Here is a 21,694-nt window from a genome sequence, read left to right on the forward strand (position 1 = left end):
AAAAATGAACAAGCAGGCCTTCCAATTTTGACAACTAAACTCCCAACGTTTTATTTGTATATTAAAATTGGAACCAGATTGTCCACTTTTTAAGATGTTAGGAGCATGATTGAAATTTTCCGGACGTATTGAGTGTTTACTTGATTCGGAAGTCAAATATTGAAAAAATATATGATCTTTTTTCCTTTTTTAAACCACATATTTATATAGGGCACTTTAAACTTTGGGGCCCCTATGCATTGGCCGTAATGACCTATGTCTAGGGCCGGTCTGCCAAATAGCCTATAAAAATTTGAAGAGATTATAGATAAACATTTAAAAAATTAAATTAATTTCTATACTAAAAAATAATATAAGTCAATTTGTAAATTTGATTGGCCAACGAACCGGTCATCCCATAACCCATCCCGTTTTACTAGGCCATGCACATGCTAATGCCTTATTACAACCTTCACAAAGGAGGATAAAAACAAGGCCAAATCTTAAAAAAATACCAAACATTTGTGATTTTTGTCAGTTATTAATAATTTTAAAAAATATTTATAAATATAATCCATTTTAAAAATTATGTTCCTTTTATAGCCATTTTTAAATCGGTTTGTTTTTTTTTATTGTGATTAATCCTTTTTTTATGACACAACATGCAAATATTTTATATTTTATTGTGATAAAATTTATATACATAGTTGTTATGTTGGCAAATAAATCGGTTTAATTCGAATTTGGCTATAAAAGGAACATAATTTGCTTAAAAGGGTTATATTTGCACATTTTGAAAGATTTGGTCATAACTGATAATATCGCAAAGGTTTGGTATTTTTTTAGGATTTTGTCATGAACTGATTTCCTCCTCGAAACTCGAGCCGAGACCCGCACTAGGAAATGAGAATGGTTGTTCCGAAATCCGTAGTAAGCCTAAAACCCCTATAAATATTTGCAAATATAAATCTAGATCATATCTCATATATGATCCGTTTCACAAAATATCGTTAAAACATTTTTTCATTTAACGTAAAGATAGTTCTGAAAATATTCATATAAGCAAAATGCGTGTTCAATAATGCTAGTTAAACAACTTAGTTGTTTTCACCCCGCCGCTTCTTTCTGAAAACCGGTGTGGTGATACTGAATCCGGGGACTTGGCTCATATGCCTTACCTAGAATGCAGTCCCGTTTCAAATCACACAAACCGAATAATATGTTTAATAAAATATCTCAAACACCTTTAACTTCAGAAGCGTTATATTAAACATATTACATAATCACACAGCAAACCAACCACACAAGGCCAACAAGCCTATACACAATGTTTTTGTGAACCAAAAACATAAGGTCTGGCCTACACGCAGAGGGACATAAACTAAATACCAAATGTCAAGTAAGTAGCCACCTAGTAGGTATAAACAAAAAGAGGTCTCTGTCAGAGTATATAGACAGAGGAACAATGACATGGCTACTCGCATAACACTCATATAATACACTACTGCATCAGCTAAGAGTACAAAGTTTTATGTACATATCAAAAGAGAAGCTTCCCTGAAACAGAAGACTGGAAGCTTAACCGGACCCGAAGCTAAGTACCTGAAAATGATAAACAACAACGGAGTCGGAAATATAAATATTTCTTGGTGATCAAACAGGTTTACAATTAAATACCAAAATCGCATATAGGAAAAATTTGTAAAGGTTTTTAGGCTTACTACGGGTTTCGGAGCAACCACTCATTCCCTAGCGCCGGTCTCGATTCGAGTTTCGGATGGAAATCGGGTCGTGACAAAGGTGGTATCAGAGCAATGGTTCTCAGACTCAGGAACTTAAAAACATTGCAGATACATGATTTTGGAAAATGGGGTAGTTGGTACAAGGATAAGTTTGAAAGTACTGCAGTTATAGGATCCGAGTCATGTCTTTTATACCTATTCTTAGGTTTCATAGGTTCTCAGCCTTCCATTTTGGGATATAAGACCGCGATATACGTGTGCGTGCTGTCTAGACGACTCGATATCGATGCTTGAATATCAAGCATGAAAATAACATGAAGACACTGTCGAAGTCATTCGATAGTAGTACGAGGAGACGATTGATAGAGAGAGTATGGAGTTAGAGAAGTTGAGTAGTTGTGGAGGAAATCTTACTAATTACAGAGTCTAGAGTCAGGAGGAAACTTACAAAACCAAATGATATAACCTATTATAGTTATTCATTTAAATGATTTTAAAAGTATAATTGTGTCTAGACATGAGACCTCATCGCCCTATGCACAACTATGCAAATGTTTAAAAAGTGAGTCTTTGAACAAATTGTTTTGAAAGGTCCCAAAGATGATTGGATTGTTTCAAACATATTTATTTTTCTTGTAAGTATACCTAAACCAAAACTCTGCAACAAAAGTAAATACTTGAGGTCAAGTTGTAAATAATCCTCGAGGAGGCAGCAGAAGAATGTAAGAATAAAAGTGAGAGAGTATAATGGCGGTTAGAAAAGTTTGAAGCGAGTTTGAGGTGATGTTTAGAAACAGATAGGATTTAGTAAAATCCTGATATCTTTTGATTGGACCGTTGAATCGGTTCAATATTGGAGTATGGTATTCTTGAGACGGTTACCTAAGGATTAGTTGCGATCCTCGAACGGAAAGCTAGACGATATGGTTTTGTGAAAATTATGATTAGAAATATGTGTGAATTTTGGAGATGAGCTAAAAGTATAAGTAACGGAAAAAGAGATTGAGAGTTATGAAGTTATTTGAGTCACCTGGTTTATATTGAAATTCGAGGACGAGTTTGTTTAGGGTGTGGAGAATGTAACACTCCATAAATTTTATTGTCGGAATATGCCACGTGTTAAGATTTTATTAGCCGGAAAGACGTAAATTAAATTTAAATGTAAATGTAAATTTAATTTATAAGTATTCTTAAAGATATATCGTATTAATAAGAGTTTAAAATTTAAATTAAAAATTTAAATTTTAATAAATGGATACGATCAGGACTAATAAAATAGAAAATATGACTGAACGTCATAAATAAAAATATATTGATAATTAATATATCAATATATTACCACTCTAATTGGAGAGGTTGTTATTTTGCACAAAATCTCAAAATTAAAATATCAAAATTCGAAAGTTTCAACGTTAAATTAAAGATTATAAAAAGATCAATATATATATATATATATATATATATATATATATATATATATATATATATATATATATATATATATATATATATATATATATATATATATATATATATATATATATATATATATATAAACAAATTCAGAGGCGGTGGTGAAGTGGGCATGAAGTAAAGGAAAATAGATTGTTTTAATCCTTAAATTTTTACTTCAATTAGTTTTCAATTATTAATTAATTAAATATAATTAGTTAGTCCGGATTAATATAAATAAATTGTACATACCGAGCGAATAATTTTAGCGTCAATATTCACGAAATAATTTGACGAAGTTACCTCAATTTTTTATGAAATTTAGACTTAATAATTTTAATCAAGCGGGATTGATTTGAACCTAATAAATTTTTCGGGATTTATTAGAAATAAATATAAATCGGATACGAATAAAAAATTTAGATTACAGACGACTAATTAAAAAGTTAGATTAGAATATATGATTGAGCTAGTAATAAATAGCACTTTGGCCATTTTTATATATATGTTGCCAATTCTTATAAAATCAGCGGAGGGCTCATTTTCTTCATTTCTCCTCGTTTGTTTCACTTGCTAGGTGAAACAGAGGACGCTTAAACTAGAAACAAACTAAGTTTTGATTATTTTCGATCCATTTTGCGATTCCGACTCCGTTTTTTTTTTTTGATAATCTACACGTATTCGGGGTAATAACCTTTAATTTGAATTCAGTTATTTAGAAATTGGATTATATTTGAGTTTTAAACGATTATCGTATCAAATCGATCGTATTCGAATCAATTCAACGTTCCGGTTGCAGAATTGGATAGTTTAGCGTATTTAGTGTTCGGAGCAGATTAAGCAGATTAAGCACAAACTCTCTGCGCGGACGGACCGCGGCTCGGATGTCTGGTACTTTGATGTTTTCGATTTTTATCGAGCCGTACACTCGAATTTGATTAAACAGACTCTGAAAAGTTAACTAGGATGTTTTAAAAGATTAAAACGTTTATTTAAAGTTAGAGATTCGATGTTGGAATATATTTTGACGTTTGAATCCCAATTAGATCCGAGGAGGTTGCGCAATAATTTTTCCAATATTTTCCCTTTCAGGTTATCAAGTACGAGGTCAGACTCCACAATAATTCCGGAAGTCGTCGTATGTATCTGTAGAGCTACAAGTAGTTGGGTACCAAGAAGTCGGTCTTTCTATTTCTGTATAAAAGATAAAATTTGCTCAGTGTATTGTATTTTAGAGATACAAAAGTAGGTGTAGTATAAAAGTAAAAAAATTGGAAAAGTTGGTTATTTGGATAAAAAGCCCTTAAATATTTTAGAGATATACATAAGCTCTTTTAGTTATTATTTTTACAATTGGGCTCTTAATATTATTTTTTTTTGCATTTTTTAGACAAATACCTATTAAACACCTATTTATTATCAGAAATACCTTTTGACCAAAATTAGTTAAAATTACGGATTGACCAAATTTTTTTATAAAAATATTTTTTTCATTTGCAAAAATACGATTTCAGTTTACTAATCGTTTACTAACAGTTTACTAACGGTTTACTAAACATCTGTTTACGGTAAGTTCACTAACAGTTTACTAATGATCTACTATTGGTTTACTTAAAAATTAAATTACTATTTTTTATATTTAAATTATAAAACGTTAAAATAAATTATTACTTAATCTACTAATATTATTGGTGGATCAGTACTAAACCATTAGTTAACCAACAACAAAACCATTACAAATAAACAAGTGAAAATCTTTTTACAGAAATAATCAATAGCATCATCAAAAAATAATTTATAAATTTACAAAACTAAACCAATAAACATCATCTACAAAATGCCATTCAATATAGTGATTCCAATAGTCAAGTTCATCGATACATCAATGCACGCAGAGAGGATATGCAAAACCTCGCTTTTTGAATCTGTCTTCTGCTGAGAAATCTGTATCTCTAATATATCATACAAATCGTAATCTAAACATACAAATTTAGCGAGTCAGAAATAACAGACTACAGTCATGTTACAAGTGTCTTTAAATAAGCAATGATAATAACTGGAGCTCTCTTGCACCTTCCTTCTGATTATTCTGCAGCCAAATTTTGCTGAGAGTTCTCGAGTTTTCGTCTTTCATTTGTGAGAAGAATCGCACATTTGCATGTAAAAAATAGAACAACAACTCCAAGACAAAGTACCACCAGGAATTCAAGAATGACAGCTGATCCAAGAGCTGCACCCACAAAATGAAATTGATCTGAATTTACAATTTATCAAACTGAATATGACTGCTCCTAACTACAAAAAAACATTCATCACAGTTTTTTCGTGATGAAAAAACATTCTGCTACAGAAAATGGCATATCAGGAAAATCTCATACCGAAGAAACAAGAATAGTAAAGTGCAACTTACTCTGAGCTGTGAAGGAACTCATTGGGGTTCTCCATATAAGATTTATAGTAGCCTCAGACTGCAATGGTATTGAAACCTTTTCGCTGCAATCTAAATAACAACCATAATGACCCAAATCATTTACTTTCACTGTTAAAACACCCCCATTTTCTCCGCCCTGTGCTCCAAAAACAAACATAATAGAATAAAACCAATTATATAGATAAATTACTTGCTTTAACGTAATTCATGTTTTCTTCTAAGACTTTCAAGTAGATGAGCTCACTCACATGATATGATAGTTGTTGCATTACAAGATTGCAATCATTAATGGTTCCACGGAATCTGATGCCATTAGCTTTCACCGTAAAATGTTTAGATATTGAAACATACGCCTGAAGCGATTGCCATTGGTAGCTATTCATTAGCTTCAGTTCAGTTGTATTTATGAGCTCAGCTGATAGACTGGTTACCAAAAATCCATCATCAACTTCTACAGAAAATGTGACTATAAAATGAGACTCTTCGCCTGTAACATGGCCAAAAGTACACAATAAACACCCGAAGAAATTTCCTGCTGATAAAAATAAATGAATAAAGTAAATGGCAATAAATCTTACCAGGAAAGTTGAGAATGTCTGGATCTCCAACGCAGAACTCAAACTTATCTTTAGATTTGTCAAAGATCAATGCTTTATCTCCGTCTCCATTCAAAATGATAAATTTAGGGACATTAATAAATGGAGGGTCATTGATAGGTTCAACAAAAGTTGGAATTTCCACATCATTTTTCCCATTTATGTTGCTGGCAGAAACTCTGATAGTATCACCGCCACTGAAATTATCAATACTGATTAAGATCGCCAAGTTAGTATTACACAAAGAAAACAAATTAGCACATGAGTTTCATTATATACTATTAATAAAGCGAAGGCACATAAGTAAAGCTATAGATACTATCTTCCAATCACACTTTCAAGGTCCAAAATTATTTGTTTCAAGAACTACGGTTTATGAATCATATTTGTACTGAAGTTCATCAGCGAAAAGAAGTAAGAATTTGAACCCTTAATAATATTGACAGGAGCATTCTGTGGGAGGTACTAGGCCAAAAACTTCATATATCTAAACTGAAAAAATAATTCCAGGAAAATGATAAGTAGATAGTACCCTAGATATTGAATCGATTGAATGGCTAGGTTAATTACTTCTACTGAACCCTGTAAGATTAAACTCTTGGCATCACCATCCTCTTTCTTGACAGAAAAATCTTCCCAAATTGGGTGCCAAAACTGAACCAGCATAGGAGACAAGAACAGGGTCCCAGAATCTGCTCTGAAAGTGACTGCAATTTTCTCCATTGGTTCAGAATATTTCACCTCAAACCCTGACAAACCACTGCAATGAGCAACAATCATGATAAACGAAGAGCACGCGGCGTCCAAAAGCATTGAGCATATACATGAAACTGCATAACAGTAATGTGCCCATACCTGGGACTAATCATGTCCTCAGTTGCTTGCAGTAAACTTGGAAATAAAATGAACTGGGGAGGAATATGGAGGATTGAAATGTTCACAATAGCAGAAGCAAGATTGCTGTTCACATCAGCCATTGTATACATAAAAGAATCGTTTCCAAAATAATCTTGATAGGGAGTATACCGAAACAGATGTCCATATTGTAAAAGTGAACCACGAACTGGCTGACGAGTAGAAATATGGCACAGTAAGCGGATTTTGCAACCATACATTTCCAAAGAAAAAATTTGCAATATAAGCATAACCTTAACTGTAAAGTTACTAATGCTATAGTAAATCTCAGGTACTAAAAACTTATAGTTATCATTTTTTCTTCAGCGCAGAGAGTAAATGGTGCATGTTTATGTCTGTTTCACATGGAGTCAGTTGTAATGCCATTTTAACAAAGTTGACAGATGAAAACATCATATGGTAGAAACAAAAACTAGATCGTTCTATATAGAAGAAGAGAGGATATTGTAGATAATAAGATTATTGGATCTTACTTTTGAGAACTCGACAATAGTTGCATTGTTTTCAGCATAGTAGTCATTCGCTAAAACATCCAAGGCAATAGATTCATCCTCCCATACATCAATATTATCATCATTGGCTTTGGGAAAATATTCATCTGAATTACATTGAAAACAACCATAGTGAAAAAGAAACTTTTTGGTATTGTGGATTATTTTAAAAAAGGCAATATAATCACATGCCAAGAGAAACCGTTGGAAACTGCGAGATATTTTTGTTTTAATAAATGAGGACAAAGATAAAAGATAAAGCAAATTCAGTTAAGACATTAGCAAAGGGATGATCCCTTAACTAAAATTCCTATAAGATTATGTTTTAAATCTACATAAACTTGAGTTTTTAGTTAACGTTCCATTTGAAACATCTCTGCATCACATATGAAGATCATAAACCAAGTTCACCAGTAAATAAGAGAGAAATCTCTGCATCACATATGGTGGTATTGTTATAACTTACCACTGTAGACATTGACGCCAAAGGGGCAGGGCGTGAAACGCTTTCCATCATATGAAACACACATTTCATAGGTGCCAGCATCCTTGGCTAGATATTGACATGTATATGACCCATTCTTATTATCCACAAACTTCCCAACTGAAAAACCTGACCTGTTAACTGAAGAAACCTCCAGGTTTAGCAGCGACTGTTGAGATAAGACAGGATTAGAAAATGCATCCATCAGTTGCACCTCTATTTCATTTTCAATCATCTTCGGAACCTTCAGATCATATTTCACAACCTTTGAAAGTGATACATCGACCTCTCCTATGCAAAGTAAGAAAAACTTTAGTTCAAATAGAAGGAGAACCTATTCATATGCCAAAATTATTGGTTAGCATAATTCAACTAAAGCGATAAAAGTACACCATGCAAAGAATTGATATTGCTAACAATTTTGATCGTTTATTAAATTCATATATTCTCCACCCAAGCAGCATCATATTTTTAAAGGTCAGTTTATATCACAGCATAAACACAGTTTCACTTTCACAGCTAAATAATGTGGATAAATGTACAATATGTTGTCTTTATTTCTTTTCTCTCCGCACTTGAATTCCATGCAGCATTCCAATTAGATTCCTTCATACCTTCTTTTTATTAGCTCAAATCTTGAATTAAAACATCAAATAGAAAAGAAGGAACATTATTGTTACAATCTTTTGGACCAGATAAAGAACATGCCTTTCTAGCTAGAGATTACTTCATACCTAAAGGGTTTAGGAATGTATAAATTTGGATAATGTATGAAAATATAAAGTAGATATCCTTGGTATCATCAGCTAAAGTGAACTAATTAACCTCAATGCCTCATTGTTAGCCATTTGAAATCTTGGCTCAATGTTTTGAAAAACTGAATCAATCAAAACATGTAGTCTTTTATTGAGAAAAAGAGTATTTCTGTATTTTTGGTCAAAGATGGGGATACCGACACAGACAGATGATTATAAGAATAAAGTAGGATTAATCCAACAATTAATAATCTACAGATTGTACATACCTGCTTTCACTTCCTTTCTGAACGAGTGACCGCCACCTAGTAAAATATTTCCAACAAATATATATATTTCATAGATCCCACTCTTCTCAGGCTTATAAGTTACAGTAACCGCACTTGTCAGACCTTTTGACTGTCCCACAGACAGAGTAAAAGAGAAGAAAGCAAATTTATAATCTAAAGAAAGAACCTGAATGAATATATAAATAAACTACTCAAACAGTTCATTGAAACAATTGATGGTTCAGACTACTCACGTTGTTCAATGAAACAACAGATGGTGCAGCAGCAATTTCTGTTTGCCTGATAGCGCCGAAGCTTAGTTCACGAGCAAGTCCACTCCCTAAATTCAGAGACACGAAATCTTTGCAAAATACTTCTAAATTTGAACATTAGAAAATAAACAACCTAAAATATACTAAAGTGTAGATACCATTGATGATTGGATGGATGGTCGGTTGCACATATAAAGACTCATTTTCCATTACTATCTGCACTTCAATGATTTCTGATTCAACAAAAGAAGGATACTGGAAAGTGTCAACCAAGTAAAATGAAAATTCTGCAATTTCTCCAGCAATCGAGTCATTTAAACCAGATCCATTCACAATGCTGGCTGATCCATCACAATAACCTGTTGAATTGAAATGCATAATTGCAATTACTTGATAGTATTAGAGAGTAAATATAAACATAGTTAGGAAAAAGAAGCATATTCTAAATTACTTGTTACTGCAAGAACTGTAAGAAAACTCCATTTAAAAACTTCAAATATAAGCAGATAAATAAAAATATATTGATCATAGAAGTAAAATATGCATGTGAAGAGTAAGCAACCCTAGTGGCAATGCAATGTCTGTGATGATTTAATAACAAATTAAAATTTTACTGCATTTTAAATAATAAGGGAACTGGAGTAGAAGAAGGTAAGGAATTGGCACTTGTATAGTTATACCAAAGATTAGTTAGCAGCTATATACACACACCTATGAACACATTATAAGAAAATGGCATGTTGGAGATGCTTGTATTATGCTTCGCATCAGAAATGGTGAGCAAGAAGTTTCCTGGTTCCAATAGACTGAAAGATAATAATTGAATTCCTGGTGAGACTTCTTCAAATTGCAAATCTGCAACTGGTATAGACAGATTTGTCTCTTTTTCAATGATATCAGCATCAAAATCATATAATCCAGAAACAAGGTTCCCATATTGATCTTGTTGGTTAACAAATATTTCCATCTTGGAAAATATTTGCCAAATGTTTGTCTCGAACTTCCATTTGGCCAGACAATTAGAAACATCAAGAGGCCCTGAAGAAACAGTTAAATCTATATCTTTTAACCTCATAACGAAACATCAAATAAGCTGCAATCATGCCAAATAGAACCAGGAACCGATAAAAAATAAAATTCCGAATTTACTTTCCACTAGAAAACAACAACACGGAGAACAAGTAAAAATTGCTTACATGATGAGAAAAGAAATAGACTTTAGGACAATTTGGCAATAACACACTAAACATAACTGTTGATTTCAATCATTATTGAGACAAAGAAACCTCACTCAGTTGGTTTTGGTTGTAAAAATCTAATGCACATTTGCAACTATACTACCTCTAAAACCATGGTATGAACAAATGAAAGAAGTCATAGAATATCACCTGGGTTCACTTTAAGGGGAAGCGGAGAGCCATTCAAGCTTTGGTTTCCTCCTTTCACATCCAGTAAAAGAATTCCAGCTTTTTCTGCAACAAACTCAATAGTAATCAAACCAAACTCATTCCAACCTATATGGCTGATGTTTGGAAGACATGCAATGGAACCGTTTGCATAAAGTGCAGACACTGAAAAATTATGAGGTTTCAAATCTTCAGCAGTCGAAGAAACGTTGTTCCCAAATGCATCTCTAGGAACAACAAAGACAACAACTTTTGATCCAGCTTCAAACTCATTCAAACCTCCCATCCATGAAGCTATGCAAACAGAAGGATAAATTTTCGCTACAATTACACGATAACAATATATGTTAGTATTCATCTTTATATGTACATGATATTAAAGAAATACTTGAACAAACAAGTGACAGTATTTTGGTAAGAATTTGTTGACTATAAATAGAGAAAAAGAGCACTAGATCTAAAATATCAGTAGCCATTCAGCAATTCAACTGGGATCAAGAACTAACTAAAGAACATTAGGGGTTCAATTCTGGCAACCAACCGCTACAAATGTCCACAATTTGAATCATGGAATTCAAAATAACTCCTAAAGATATAGTGTTTGAAATCCTAGCAAACAAACTTAAACTATAAGATCCGGATGCATAAACGCAAACAAAATATCAAGTTATTCATATAAAAGTAGAGTAAAATTGGAACACAAAGCATTCAATGCTACAAGTATTTAAGCAAATGAAAAAAAAATACCTGATACAGCATTAAAATGGAGAGATGAATCAAAGACTTTAAAAGGGTCATCAGCGACAAAGACATTAAAAACCCCAACTCTGATTGGAGTGAAGAGAATTTTCCAAGTGGAAGTATCCCCTGAAGTATCGACAGAAACCCCGGAAACAAACGAACTGTTCCCTTTCTTGCCATTGACTGTAAGTATAGGATTGAAAGCAAGTGAAGCATTTCCTTTACTATCAAACTCTCCTAAAACTATAATCTTAATGGCCGCAACTTCACCCGCTTCGAAAGTGTTGTTGTCATTCAACCAACCGAAAGCAAAACTGGGTACTTTTGGTTTGTCTGAAAACATATATATATACAAGGGTGTCAGATTGTTGAGTCAATTTTTTGAAGTGATTCAACAAAAGTGGAGTTTACCTGATGCAAAGGATGTGGGAAAATGAAAAGCTAAGACGCTGAGAATGAGAGTACATGACCAGATTTGAAGAGTCATCATAGTGATTCGTAAATTGCATTCTTCGAAACCTGCCATATTCATTAAGAATGCAATTAGAGAACAGCTAACTCCAAATTGCAATTTGAAAGAATCCATTTTGGAGCCACAAACAAACAAACAAAATTAAAATACAAAATCATTTGATGGGTGCCTGAGATCGTTGTTTTAATGAATGTGGAGGAAATTTGAATAGTCTTCTTTCAAAAAAATTCAAAGTGGTATAGTATAGTGATTGTTTTAGAGCAGTTACCAGCGGTTTTTAGCGCTCAATTTACAGGTTTTTGTTTTCTTTCAATAAATACTAAATAACATGCCCTTAACGGGCCAAGAGTACAAAACACCCTTTAATTTTTCTAGAGAAGCATATAAACTTTTTTAGTTTTTTCTTTGGATTAAGGTACAAATATGACCCTAATGTTTATCCTTAAGCTCACATTTTCTGCTAATTTTTTTTCCGGCTAAAAAATGACCCTAACATTTAATAAGTGGAACAAATAAAACACCGGTTAACGGTTGGGGTTTTTTTTTCAAAAACAACCAAGTTTTCACTCTGGTTATGAAAATATACAATGTACATTTTCATATTGTGAAAATACGATACACGCTGCCAATTCTATTTTTAATACGACATTTTTTTTCTCCTTCATCTTCCATGCCAAATTCTTCCTCTTTTTCATCTGATAAGTTCTTCAAAATATAACTGATAAGTTCTTCAAAATATAACTGTAATGTTGTCACCGTCTTTCAGTCCGCCGTCGGTCCCTCTTCATCATGCTTCCATTGCCGCCACCAATCAACCTCCACCATCCTTCTGCTGCTGTCGCAGTTCCGCCTTCACCGTCCTTCCGCCGCGCTACCGTATTATTTATTGTATGACAGTAAGCATTCATCAGGCCCGGCACTAGGGCTAGGCCACTAAGGCCTAGGCCTAGGGCCTCACAATTGTAAGGGCCTCTTAATTTGACAAAATTAATTCATAGTTTTAAGGATTATTTACTACAACCGTACTAAAAGAAAGATAGAGGGTCTAAAATAGGGATTATTTTTCAAATACCTGTTTTGGGTAAAGTATTTAACCATTTTGACTCATCTTTTCCTTTTATGCTACATTACCTAATAAGCTAACTTATTTACCAAAAATACTCACTATATAAAGAAGTCTTATCTCATTTTAGGTTGAATTTTTACATAGCCACTTTTTTTTTCTCTCTCTTCTCTCTCTTCTTCACTCTTCTTTTTTTCTTCTTTTTCATTTGATTTTCAATTTATCTCCTTTGATTACTTTTCCGTTCGTCTTTCCGGTCGCGCTTCCGTTTGTCTACTTCCGATGGATTTTTCGTCGTTTCCGGTCGTTTTTCTGTTCGTCTTTTCCGTTCGCGCTAGTCCGTTCGCCTCTTCCGTTCGCGCTAGTCCGTTCGCCTCTTCCGTTCGCTCTAGTCCGTTCGTCTCTTCCGTTCGCGTTATGGATTTCTCGACTCGTTTTTAGATCTGTGTAATTTTTTAGGTTTTTTTTAATGATTTAAATATTTTGTAAATAAATTATTGTAGATCTATAATTTTTTGTTTATAAAATTGTTATATTATTCATATAATTATTTATTTTGTCTTCTCTTATTCATAGATTTGTTTATTGCTACTGATTTTGTAAAGAAAATATTGATTTATGGTGCATTTGTAATAATTTTATAATATCTTTATGTTTTAGTGTATTTTTGGTGTATTAATGGTGTATTTCTGCCGTTTTTAGTATATTTATGGTGCATTTACAGTGTTTATGGTGTATTTGCAGTATTTCATAGTTAAATCACAAAAAACACTACAAAATGCCATAAATACACTACTTATACACTATATATACACTAATTTTACACAATATAAATACCATAAAAACACTATATATACACTACTGTTAGACTATAAAAAAATAAAATAAAAAATTTCAGGAAAAAAATCTATAAAAAATAAAAATTAACACTATATATACACTAATCTTACACTATATAAAAAAACTGCCGGTCGGTTCGGTTGACCGAACCGAAAAAACTGAAAACCGAAATTGAAAACCGAAAAAGGTATTTATGAAATTAAAAAAAAGGTATTTTTCGTAAATGAAAAAAGTCAGAAAAGAAAAGTCAAAACTTGCAATGTAAAATTGTAAATAAAATGCCAAAACATGTATTTTGGAAATTACCACTCCAAAATACTTTCTTTAACTAAACTATTTTTTAAGATTTAATATTTTTTATCCAACTCTAATATCCCTTTCCAAACAATTACATACAATTAATCATTATTTTTTGTTTTCTTAATTATTAATTTAGGTAATATAAATTATTTTAAAAAGCTAAATCAATAAATTTCTAAAAAGTTGAAGTAATTAATTTCTTTTCTTGTTTGTTATTATTTGTTATTTTGGTCAGTTTTATTATTTTTAGTTATTTTAAATATTTGATTGTTTATTATTTTAATAATGGCCTAATACATGACCGTGTCCCTGCACTTTAAATTTTTTGCATGTAAGGTCCCTACACTTCATTACTCTTATTATAAACCCTTGCACTTCTTATATCAGCAGCCCGTGGTCCCTCCGTTAACAGAAGTTGGCGAGTGTTTTGCACGAATTAGTCAGTGTTTGACACTGAACGCATTCATTCATCCACATCATCCAAGAATAGTCAATTCATTCAGCCACATCATTAAAAGAAAATAAGTAAAAAAAAAAAAGCATTTACCCCTTTCTCTCAATTCCTAATTCACCTTACTAATTAACCTCACTTGGTTCTCCAACTCACCCCACTCCACTCTCTCTGATTCTCCTCACAGCAAACTTGCTATTTAATCATCTTCTCCAAAATGGCTCCAAAAACTAATTCAAAATCACCATTAAAATTTCCTGAATGGCTGCAGAAATTCATCAACTGCAATAATTAAAGTATGTTATTTGAAATACCTAGGCCATCTTAATCCGTAACTCGTCAACGTTTGTTCGAAGAAAACTTGGAACTCCAAATCTCCCACTTGCAACCTGTTTAATTGCACTTCTTTTCGAATTCATGGACCCGTCTGAAAGAGACTCCATGAGACATGGTTGTCTACCTTCCTCGCCTTCAAGAACAAAATAAAGAAAAAGAGAGAAATATTTGTTGGAAAGCTGAGACCACACCACTTAATACTTTATCAGTCAACAAATATTATTATTTTCAAAAGGAATGCAATTTTTAAGCTGAACTATAATCTGGGTTCTGTGAAAAATGAAATAATATTAAGTGAAGAAGAAGAATGATGAGGAGAAGAAAGAGTAATGTAGGAATAAGATAGCGGCAGCTCCATGGTAATTAAATTTCTCTCTAACTATACCAATTTCTACTTTATTTTTTATTTCCATTGACCTAACTCTTCCTTATCCTCCCTTTCTCTATCTCTGTCTCTGGAAAATCAAAATAAGGAATTACTCCTATTCGTCTTGCTATTGCTGTGTGTATTATGCATCCATGGTATTAAAATCCATGTTGTGAGGGAATTTAATGAGTTTATTGCAATAACAAGATCATGATTGGATAAATCTTAAATTCATTTCACTAATTAGTCATTGTCACTTATTTTAGAAAACTGACGAACTTGGACGTGCATGTGCTACGGCTATAGCGATCGACGATTGTTTTGTTTGAATTTAGGACAAAGAAAAGTTGGATTCCAACAATTTCAGACCGGTTTGAGGTATAACGGCAATAGCCAGTAAATTAGTTGAAATATTCGGTGGAGAAGACGGACTTGAAGGAATTGGTCATTATCAGAAAAAGGAAGATGAAGAAATCATGATCAGACATGGTATTTTCTTGGATTAGTAGGAAATCAAGTTTAGCTGGTAATGAATTAGGGTTGACATATAAAAGTTATAGAGATGGTCACCTACTGTCATCTGCCACATAAGCAGATGCATTTGATAAGTAAACAAATGGATGGATGTCTCTAACGGCGTCATCACTCGCTTGGACTCAGGGACCACGGACTGCTGACATAAGAAGTGCAAGGATTTATAATAAGGGTAATGAAGTGTAAGGACCTTACATGCAAAAAGTTCAAAGTGCAGGGACACGGCTATGTATTAAGCCTTTAATAATCGATAACAGTAGCACTATAATGTCATCATAAGTTACTTCGTGAAATCAGATTGTATTTTTTTCATTTGATTTACCAATTTTAGTTTATTTTGATTAAAAAGTGGGTACTAAAAAGATATAAATCAGATATGTAAAATAAAAAATACTGCCTATAGCCTCATTTCACCTAAGGCCAGCCCTGGCGTTTATAAGGTATCAAGAAAAAAGTTTCAAAAAAATTACACGAACAGAGATAAGATTTGTTTTTGAGATGTTAATAGAGAAAGAAATTAATGATTGAATCGAATGTAAAAGGGATGGTTTTTGAAACGGCAGCGACGATCTCCTAGAAGCGGGGACGGTGATCTCTTTACGGCTTTGGTGGTTAGGTTTGTTTCATATAGGTTTAATACTGAAATTGATCGAATATGTCTCACTGTACTTTTAATTGCGTTTCTTTAGGTTATGTAAATTGAAGTAATCAATTTGGATCTGTATTAGAAGTTGTTTAAATTTTATTTCAAATCTGGTGGGTTTTCTTCCATTATTTAGTATCATTTAATTTGTTTTGCTGTCATTTTAAATATTTCATAGTTTTGTTCCTTTGTTTGAAGTAATTAGATGTTTATGGACACGATTGGCCTTGTCAGATTGTCTGTTTGTACAAATGAATGGGTATGGTGTGCATTTTCTTAGACTTTCAGTTGCAGAAGGTGGATGTGCTAATGTGGAGTTGACGGTGTACGATGACCAAACGATTAAAGTTGTGGATATTGTTGACACATTTAGGCTCTAATGAGTTTGTCCTCTGTGATATTGATATGAATTGTTAATGCATTTAGAAGTGAAAATGTTCAAATTTGTAACAAATTTGAGAGATAATATTATGGGAATTACAAAGACAGCAATTGGTCGTTTGGCTCGCAATAAAAAATTATAATTATGAATAATTGTATTGTTATAGTGTTGATTTTGTATTGATATTTTGTCGATTTTCGCATTAGCGAGAAAAACAATTATGATGTTGAATTATTTTAATTTTATATTGTCGATTTTGTGTTGATTGTGTGTTGAATTTCGGTTAATATTTTGTTGATTTTAGCATTGGTGAATAACATATAATGCTAAATTATTGTAATATTACAATGTTGATATTGTGTTGATATTCGGTTGATATCTGAATGATTTTAACATTAGTAAAAAGAACAATATTGCACGTGAAATAAAATAAAAAAATAAAAATTAAACTGAAATAATGCTGAAAAAATAAAAATTAGTGTAAAAAATTAAATTAATTAGTTTATTACATGTTGATTATCGATTGATCTTGTGTTGATTTTATGTTGATATATGAAAAAAATTAAATATGTGGTAAATAACAAATAGTGGTTAAAATTGAGCAAAAATTAAAGATTAAACAATATTTAAAAGTAAAAATCAATAAAAAAAAATAAAAAACTAATATTAATCAATTTATTAACTGTTGTTGATATTGTGTTGATAAAAACTGACGAAAAATGTCAACGGTAAAAAAAAGTCAAAATCCAAAAAAAAATTAATAAATATTAAGTGCAGAAATATAATGGTGACAAAAAAATTAAAAATAATGAAAGAAAATGGTGGAAAATAAAAGTTAGTATAGAAAGTAAAGTTTTTAAAAAATAGTATAAAAGAAAATTAAGTTGGTATGGAAAGTAAAGATTTAAAAAGGGTGGTATAAAAATAAATGTTGTAAAAAAAACAGTATTTTGCATAAAAAGCCTTTAACGGTTGTGCGTTGCAGCGTTAAGTCTACTGACATGAAATTAAAATAGTTGTTGCCAACAGTCTATGTGGCATTTACTCCTGCTACCTACCCCTCCCTTCATGCCTTGAACGAATTGAAGATCCTCTAAACCCTAAAATTGAAACAACAAAATTGAAACTTCATTTTCAAACAATTGAAACGTGCAACTTCAATCAAAAACCGAAGAACCCAGCATGTTGTCCTCCTCATCTACAGTCGACTCACACACTCGTTGGAATGGACTAGCTCTTCAATTTAATTATGAAAGGCCTCCAAGGTTCTATTATTGTAGAATTAGGAGAGTGAGGTTGAAAGCTCCATTAAAAACATCAAGGACTGTTGGGGGGGGGAGGGGGGGGGGGGGGCGGAGGTTTTTTAATTGTAGTTTCTCAGTTGTAAATTAGTTTTTAATTTTGTTTATTATTTAATATAAAATTGCAAAGTTGATAGGTTAGTTAACTGTGTTCTAACTTGGTGTAATTGTTGGTGAATTTGTTGAATTGATTGCTTTGTATTGGCATAGAAATCAATTGAATTCAAGCAAGTGCAATTATTTCGAGTGGTTTGATGATGCAGGTAGGAATGTAGATGTGATTAATGATTTTGTAGAAGAGAACTTTGAAGAGAGAAATTAGAATTCTAAAGTTGCAACTGAGGCAAGATGGAGGAGCAGATCATAGTGAGTTTGAAGCTGAGGTTGATGGTATTTGGACAGATTTGAGGAAATTGAAAAAAAAAAACATGTCATTGGCAAATAAGAAATCAAGACTGCAACAAGGAAGAAAAATGCGGCATATATTTATGCTTTTCTTTCATGGATTGTATTAGCATATATTCTATTAGTATAGGATTATTTGTTTTATAATTAGAATTTCCTCAGTAATATGAATGAGTTATTATTAGAGGTTCATCTATTTTATGAAAAATCCTTGTAGCAGTCACAAATGCATTACACAAAAGCTTGCAAGAGGAATAATCAGACCATAACAAATGGAGCATAAACAGTTCTTGTCATCACCATTGCACCAACATGATTACAAACCTATTGTTCATTACCCCTAGTAAATAGAGCATAAATATTTCATGTTCAGTGCCCTAACTTATAAAAAAAAATCCTATTTAATCCAGTTTGTTTGTTGAAGTGGCCAGGAGAATTTTGTTGTTTAAATAGTTTGATTTTCAATTTTGTAAATAGAATGAAAGAGATTAATTTCGTAATTTAAAATTTAGCAAAAAAGAGCAATCATAGTGAATTCTTTTTTTATCAACAATAAACTATTTATTCCACAAATTCTTAATAGTGGAGCTGAATTATGATGCTCTTCAAAAGAAAAAATAGAGCGAGAGGTAAAAGAAGAACGTACAATACGGAATTTGTTAAAGAATAATGGAGAAAAAAATAAGAAAAGTAATTCGTAAACTTTAAAAAATTACACAAATAAATAATTTCACACGTGATTATAATTGTTAATGGCAAATCTGTAAATAATATGGATATATATTAGACTTTAGCATATGCTAAACTTCCTAACAAATTTGGCACAAGTTTTAGCATATGCTAAATTTAGCACATGAAATAGTACAACAATGGAGATGTATTTTCTATTTTAAATGCTAAATTATAGCATTGTGAGGTTGTTTAGCATATGAGTGGAGATGCTCTAAGTGTAGTTTAAGCGCGCCAGAAAGAATGGCGGTGGAATATGACCGTTAGGAAGGAATAGCTAGCCCTAATTAATTTTGTTATAAATTACTCCCTCCATTTTTTTTAGTTGTTCATTTAGCAAAAATTATACATAGAAAGTGGGGTTTTTGTTTTAAATTATGAGAGTAAATACTCATATAACCCTACTATGTAATAAATACTTTTGTAAATTGAGTTATAGAGTCATTTATTAGGGAAGGGATAAATTTGAAAAATAGTAGCTAATGTTATCTTAAATTCCTAAAAAGACAACTATTGATAAAAAAACACATTTGCCTAAAGTGACAACTAAAAAAGAATAGAGGGAGTACTATGTTTTCTTCTCCGCGTTTATTAACAAGCAACACAAACAAATTTGATGAATATTTTTAAGATACCGAAAACTGTGATATCCGATTTATATTTCATTGCAAAAAGTATACACAATTATTTTAATCGTTTGTAATTAAGGGAGAAAAAATTATGATAAAATATAAAAAGATCGTTGGAGATATAAAAACATAAATATAAGACAGAACTTTACAAAAAATAACAAAATATTTCGTAAATATTTAGTATATGTTAAATTTTCATTTTACTTTAATTTTATTAGTTTGGAGATTACAAATTTATTTTGATATTTTTAATTTCAAAAAAATATTATTTATATGCGTAAATACGTGGACATATGACTAGTAGGAGTGTAAGTTACCGGAAAAAATAAACAATCATAAAAATAAAATGTAAATCTTCTTTATGTAATTTAAAGGTATAAAATATAAAGTGGTAGCATAATTAAAAGGTTGTTAAAAAGATTTATCATCTTACGTGGCATTTAAAATGAATGAATGGATTGGGGGGTAAAAATGTTTCCTTAAAGAAAACAAGTGAGTGTAATTAATGCTTAGACGCGGGAAGTGTAGTTTAAGCGCGCCAGAGAATGGCGGTGAAAATATGACCGTTAGGAAGGAATAGGTAACCCTAACTGATTTTCTTATAAATTACACTCTGTTTTCTTCTCCGCCTCTAATTCACTCTTCTCCGCCTCTAATTTCGACTCTTATCTAAATTTCCAAGAAAGAAAGTATGAAGTGGTTTAGTGGGTGTCCCCCTGGGATCAGGTTTTGTCCCAAGGACGACGAACTGTTCTGCCATTATCTCTACGGCAAAATCAAGGGTCTTGCTTTCTCCCCTCTCGAACTCTCTCTCGTTCAACACTGCGACTTGTACGGGGATCACGACCCCTGGACTATTTGGGAGAATTTCGGCGGGGAGTCCTCCACATTTATGGACGATCTTTTCTTCTTCACGCAGCTCAAGAAAAAAAGCAGCGCCAAACGATTCGGTCGAACCGTCGGCCGCAATGGAACTTGGAGCGGGGAGGGTAAGGGAGACGAATTTGAGTTGGGCAACGTGAAAGGGCTCAAGAAGCGCTTTCATTACGACAACTCGACGGTGGCCGAACAGGATGGGCGCTGGATCATGCACGAGTACAGCCTTCCGGAAGAAAGCGCCAACTGGGTACTGTGTCTACTGCGGAAAAATGACGCGGAAAAGAAGAAGAGAAAGCGGGATCAAAGTGTGAAACAGAGGAAGCCATCCAAGAGACAGGCCCTTTCTGAAGAAGTGGAAGCGATGGCGTTGAACATGCGTTCAGAAACTGGGCCGAGGAGCACTAATGCTTCAGATGGTTGTGCTAATGGTTCAGATAGTTGTGCCTTACAGCTCTGCCCCAGTAGCTCGTTTGGTTACAATTCGGCTCAAGCTGAAATTGGTGATGAGGCGTATCTGCAGCAACAGAAGTCAGCATTGGCCATGGAAGCCATGTGGATGCAGTCGGCTAATGCATCATACGAGCAGATGAGCCCAGTGGGGCCTTCTTCTTCTTCTTATTGTTATGGCGGAGTTGAGGGAGATGATATGTTGAAGTTGGGTCGGGATGAAGATGGCATGTGGCACTTGCTTGATGATTTTTGGGAGCAGAATATTGGCATAGACGATCTATTGGACTGATACTGAGTTAGATGGTTTTGGATTATTAGCTGTAGTTATATATTGTGAAGCATTGTTGTTACTTTACTTACAAGTCCTAACTTAGGAC

At 32.6% G+C, this 21,694-nt stretch overlaps 2 protein-coding genes across 7 annotated transcripts; one reads left to right on the forward strand and one right to left on the reverse strand.

Annotated features, from left to right (window-relative positions):
• Window positions 1-4,985: 4,985 nt before the first annotated feature.
• On the reverse strand, window positions 4,986-12,358 carry LOC126665796 (protein GAMETE EXPRESSED 2). 6 transcript variants are annotated; one of them, XM_050358739.1, is made up of 16 exons: window positions 12,274-12,358; window positions 11,945-12,052; window positions 11,540-11,866; window positions 10,775-11,113; window positions 10,098-10,424; window positions 9,545-9,745; window positions 9,369-9,454; window positions 9,115-9,244; window positions 8,073-8,381; window positions 7,589-7,713; window positions 7,056-7,267; window positions 6,733-6,960; window positions 6,183-6,412; window positions 5,853-6,091; window positions 5,584-5,740; window positions 4,986-5,403 (listed from the first exon to the last, which is right to left on the reverse strand). In XM_050358739.1, the coding sequence occupies exons 2-16, from the start codon at window positions 12,021-12,023 to the stop codon at window positions 5,258-5,260; spliced, it is 3,135 nt and encodes a 1,044-aa protein (XP_050214696.1). In that variant the 5' UTR covers window positions 12,024-12,052; window positions 12,274-12,358; the 3' UTR covers window positions 4,986-5,257. The 6 variants fall into 6 exon arrangements, with proteins under 6 accessions (XP_050214696.1, XP_050214688.1, XP_050214679.1 ...); XM_050358731.2 differs by lacking the exon at window positions 12,274-12,358 and adding an exon at window positions 12,175-12,265; XM_050358722.2 differs by lacking the exon at window positions 12,274-12,358 and having other exon boundaries at window positions 6,183-6,397; window positions 11,945-12,165.
• Window positions 12,359-20,679: 8,321 nt separating this feature from the next.
• LOC126670323 (NAC domain-containing protein 41-like) lies at window positions 20,680-21,606 on the forward strand. Its single transcript, XM_050364029.1, has one exon. It carries the CDS (start codon window positions 20,680-20,682, stop codon window positions 21,604-21,606), a length of 927 nt encoding a protein of 308 aa, XP_050219986.1.
• The last annotated feature ends 88 nt before the right edge of the window (window positions 21,607-21,694 follow it).

The sequence above is a fragment of the Mercurialis annua genome, linkage group LG1-X (assembly GCF_937616625.2).
Source record: "Mercurialis annua linkage group LG1-X, ddMerAnnu1.2, whole genome shotgun sequence".
NCBI classification, from domain to species: domain Eukaryota; kingdom Viridiplantae; phylum Streptophyta; class Magnoliopsida; order Malpighiales; family Euphorbiaceae; genus Mercurialis; species Mercurialis annua.

What these genes read in the sequence shown, in the direction of transcription:
- LOC126665796 (XM_050358715.2), bottom strand. Translation starts at nt 12,119, where the DNA reads ATGGATTCTTTCAAATTGCAATTTGGAGTTAGCTGTTCTCTAATTGCA. An exon ending in CTGTTGTTTCATTGAACAAC is followed by an intron (nt 9,245 to 9,368) that starts GTGAGTAGTCTG and finishes TCTGTGGGACAG; the next exon opens with TCAAAAGGTCTGACAAGTGC. An exon ending in CAATCGATTCAATATCTAGG is followed by an intron (nt 6,413 to 6,732) that starts GTACTATCTACT and finishes GATCTTAATCAG; the next exon opens with TATTGATAATTTCAGTGGCG.
- LOC126670323 (XM_050364029.1), top strand. Translation starts at nt 20,680, where the DNA reads ATGAAGTGGTTTAGTGGGTGTCCCCCTGGGATCAGGTTTTGTCCCAAG.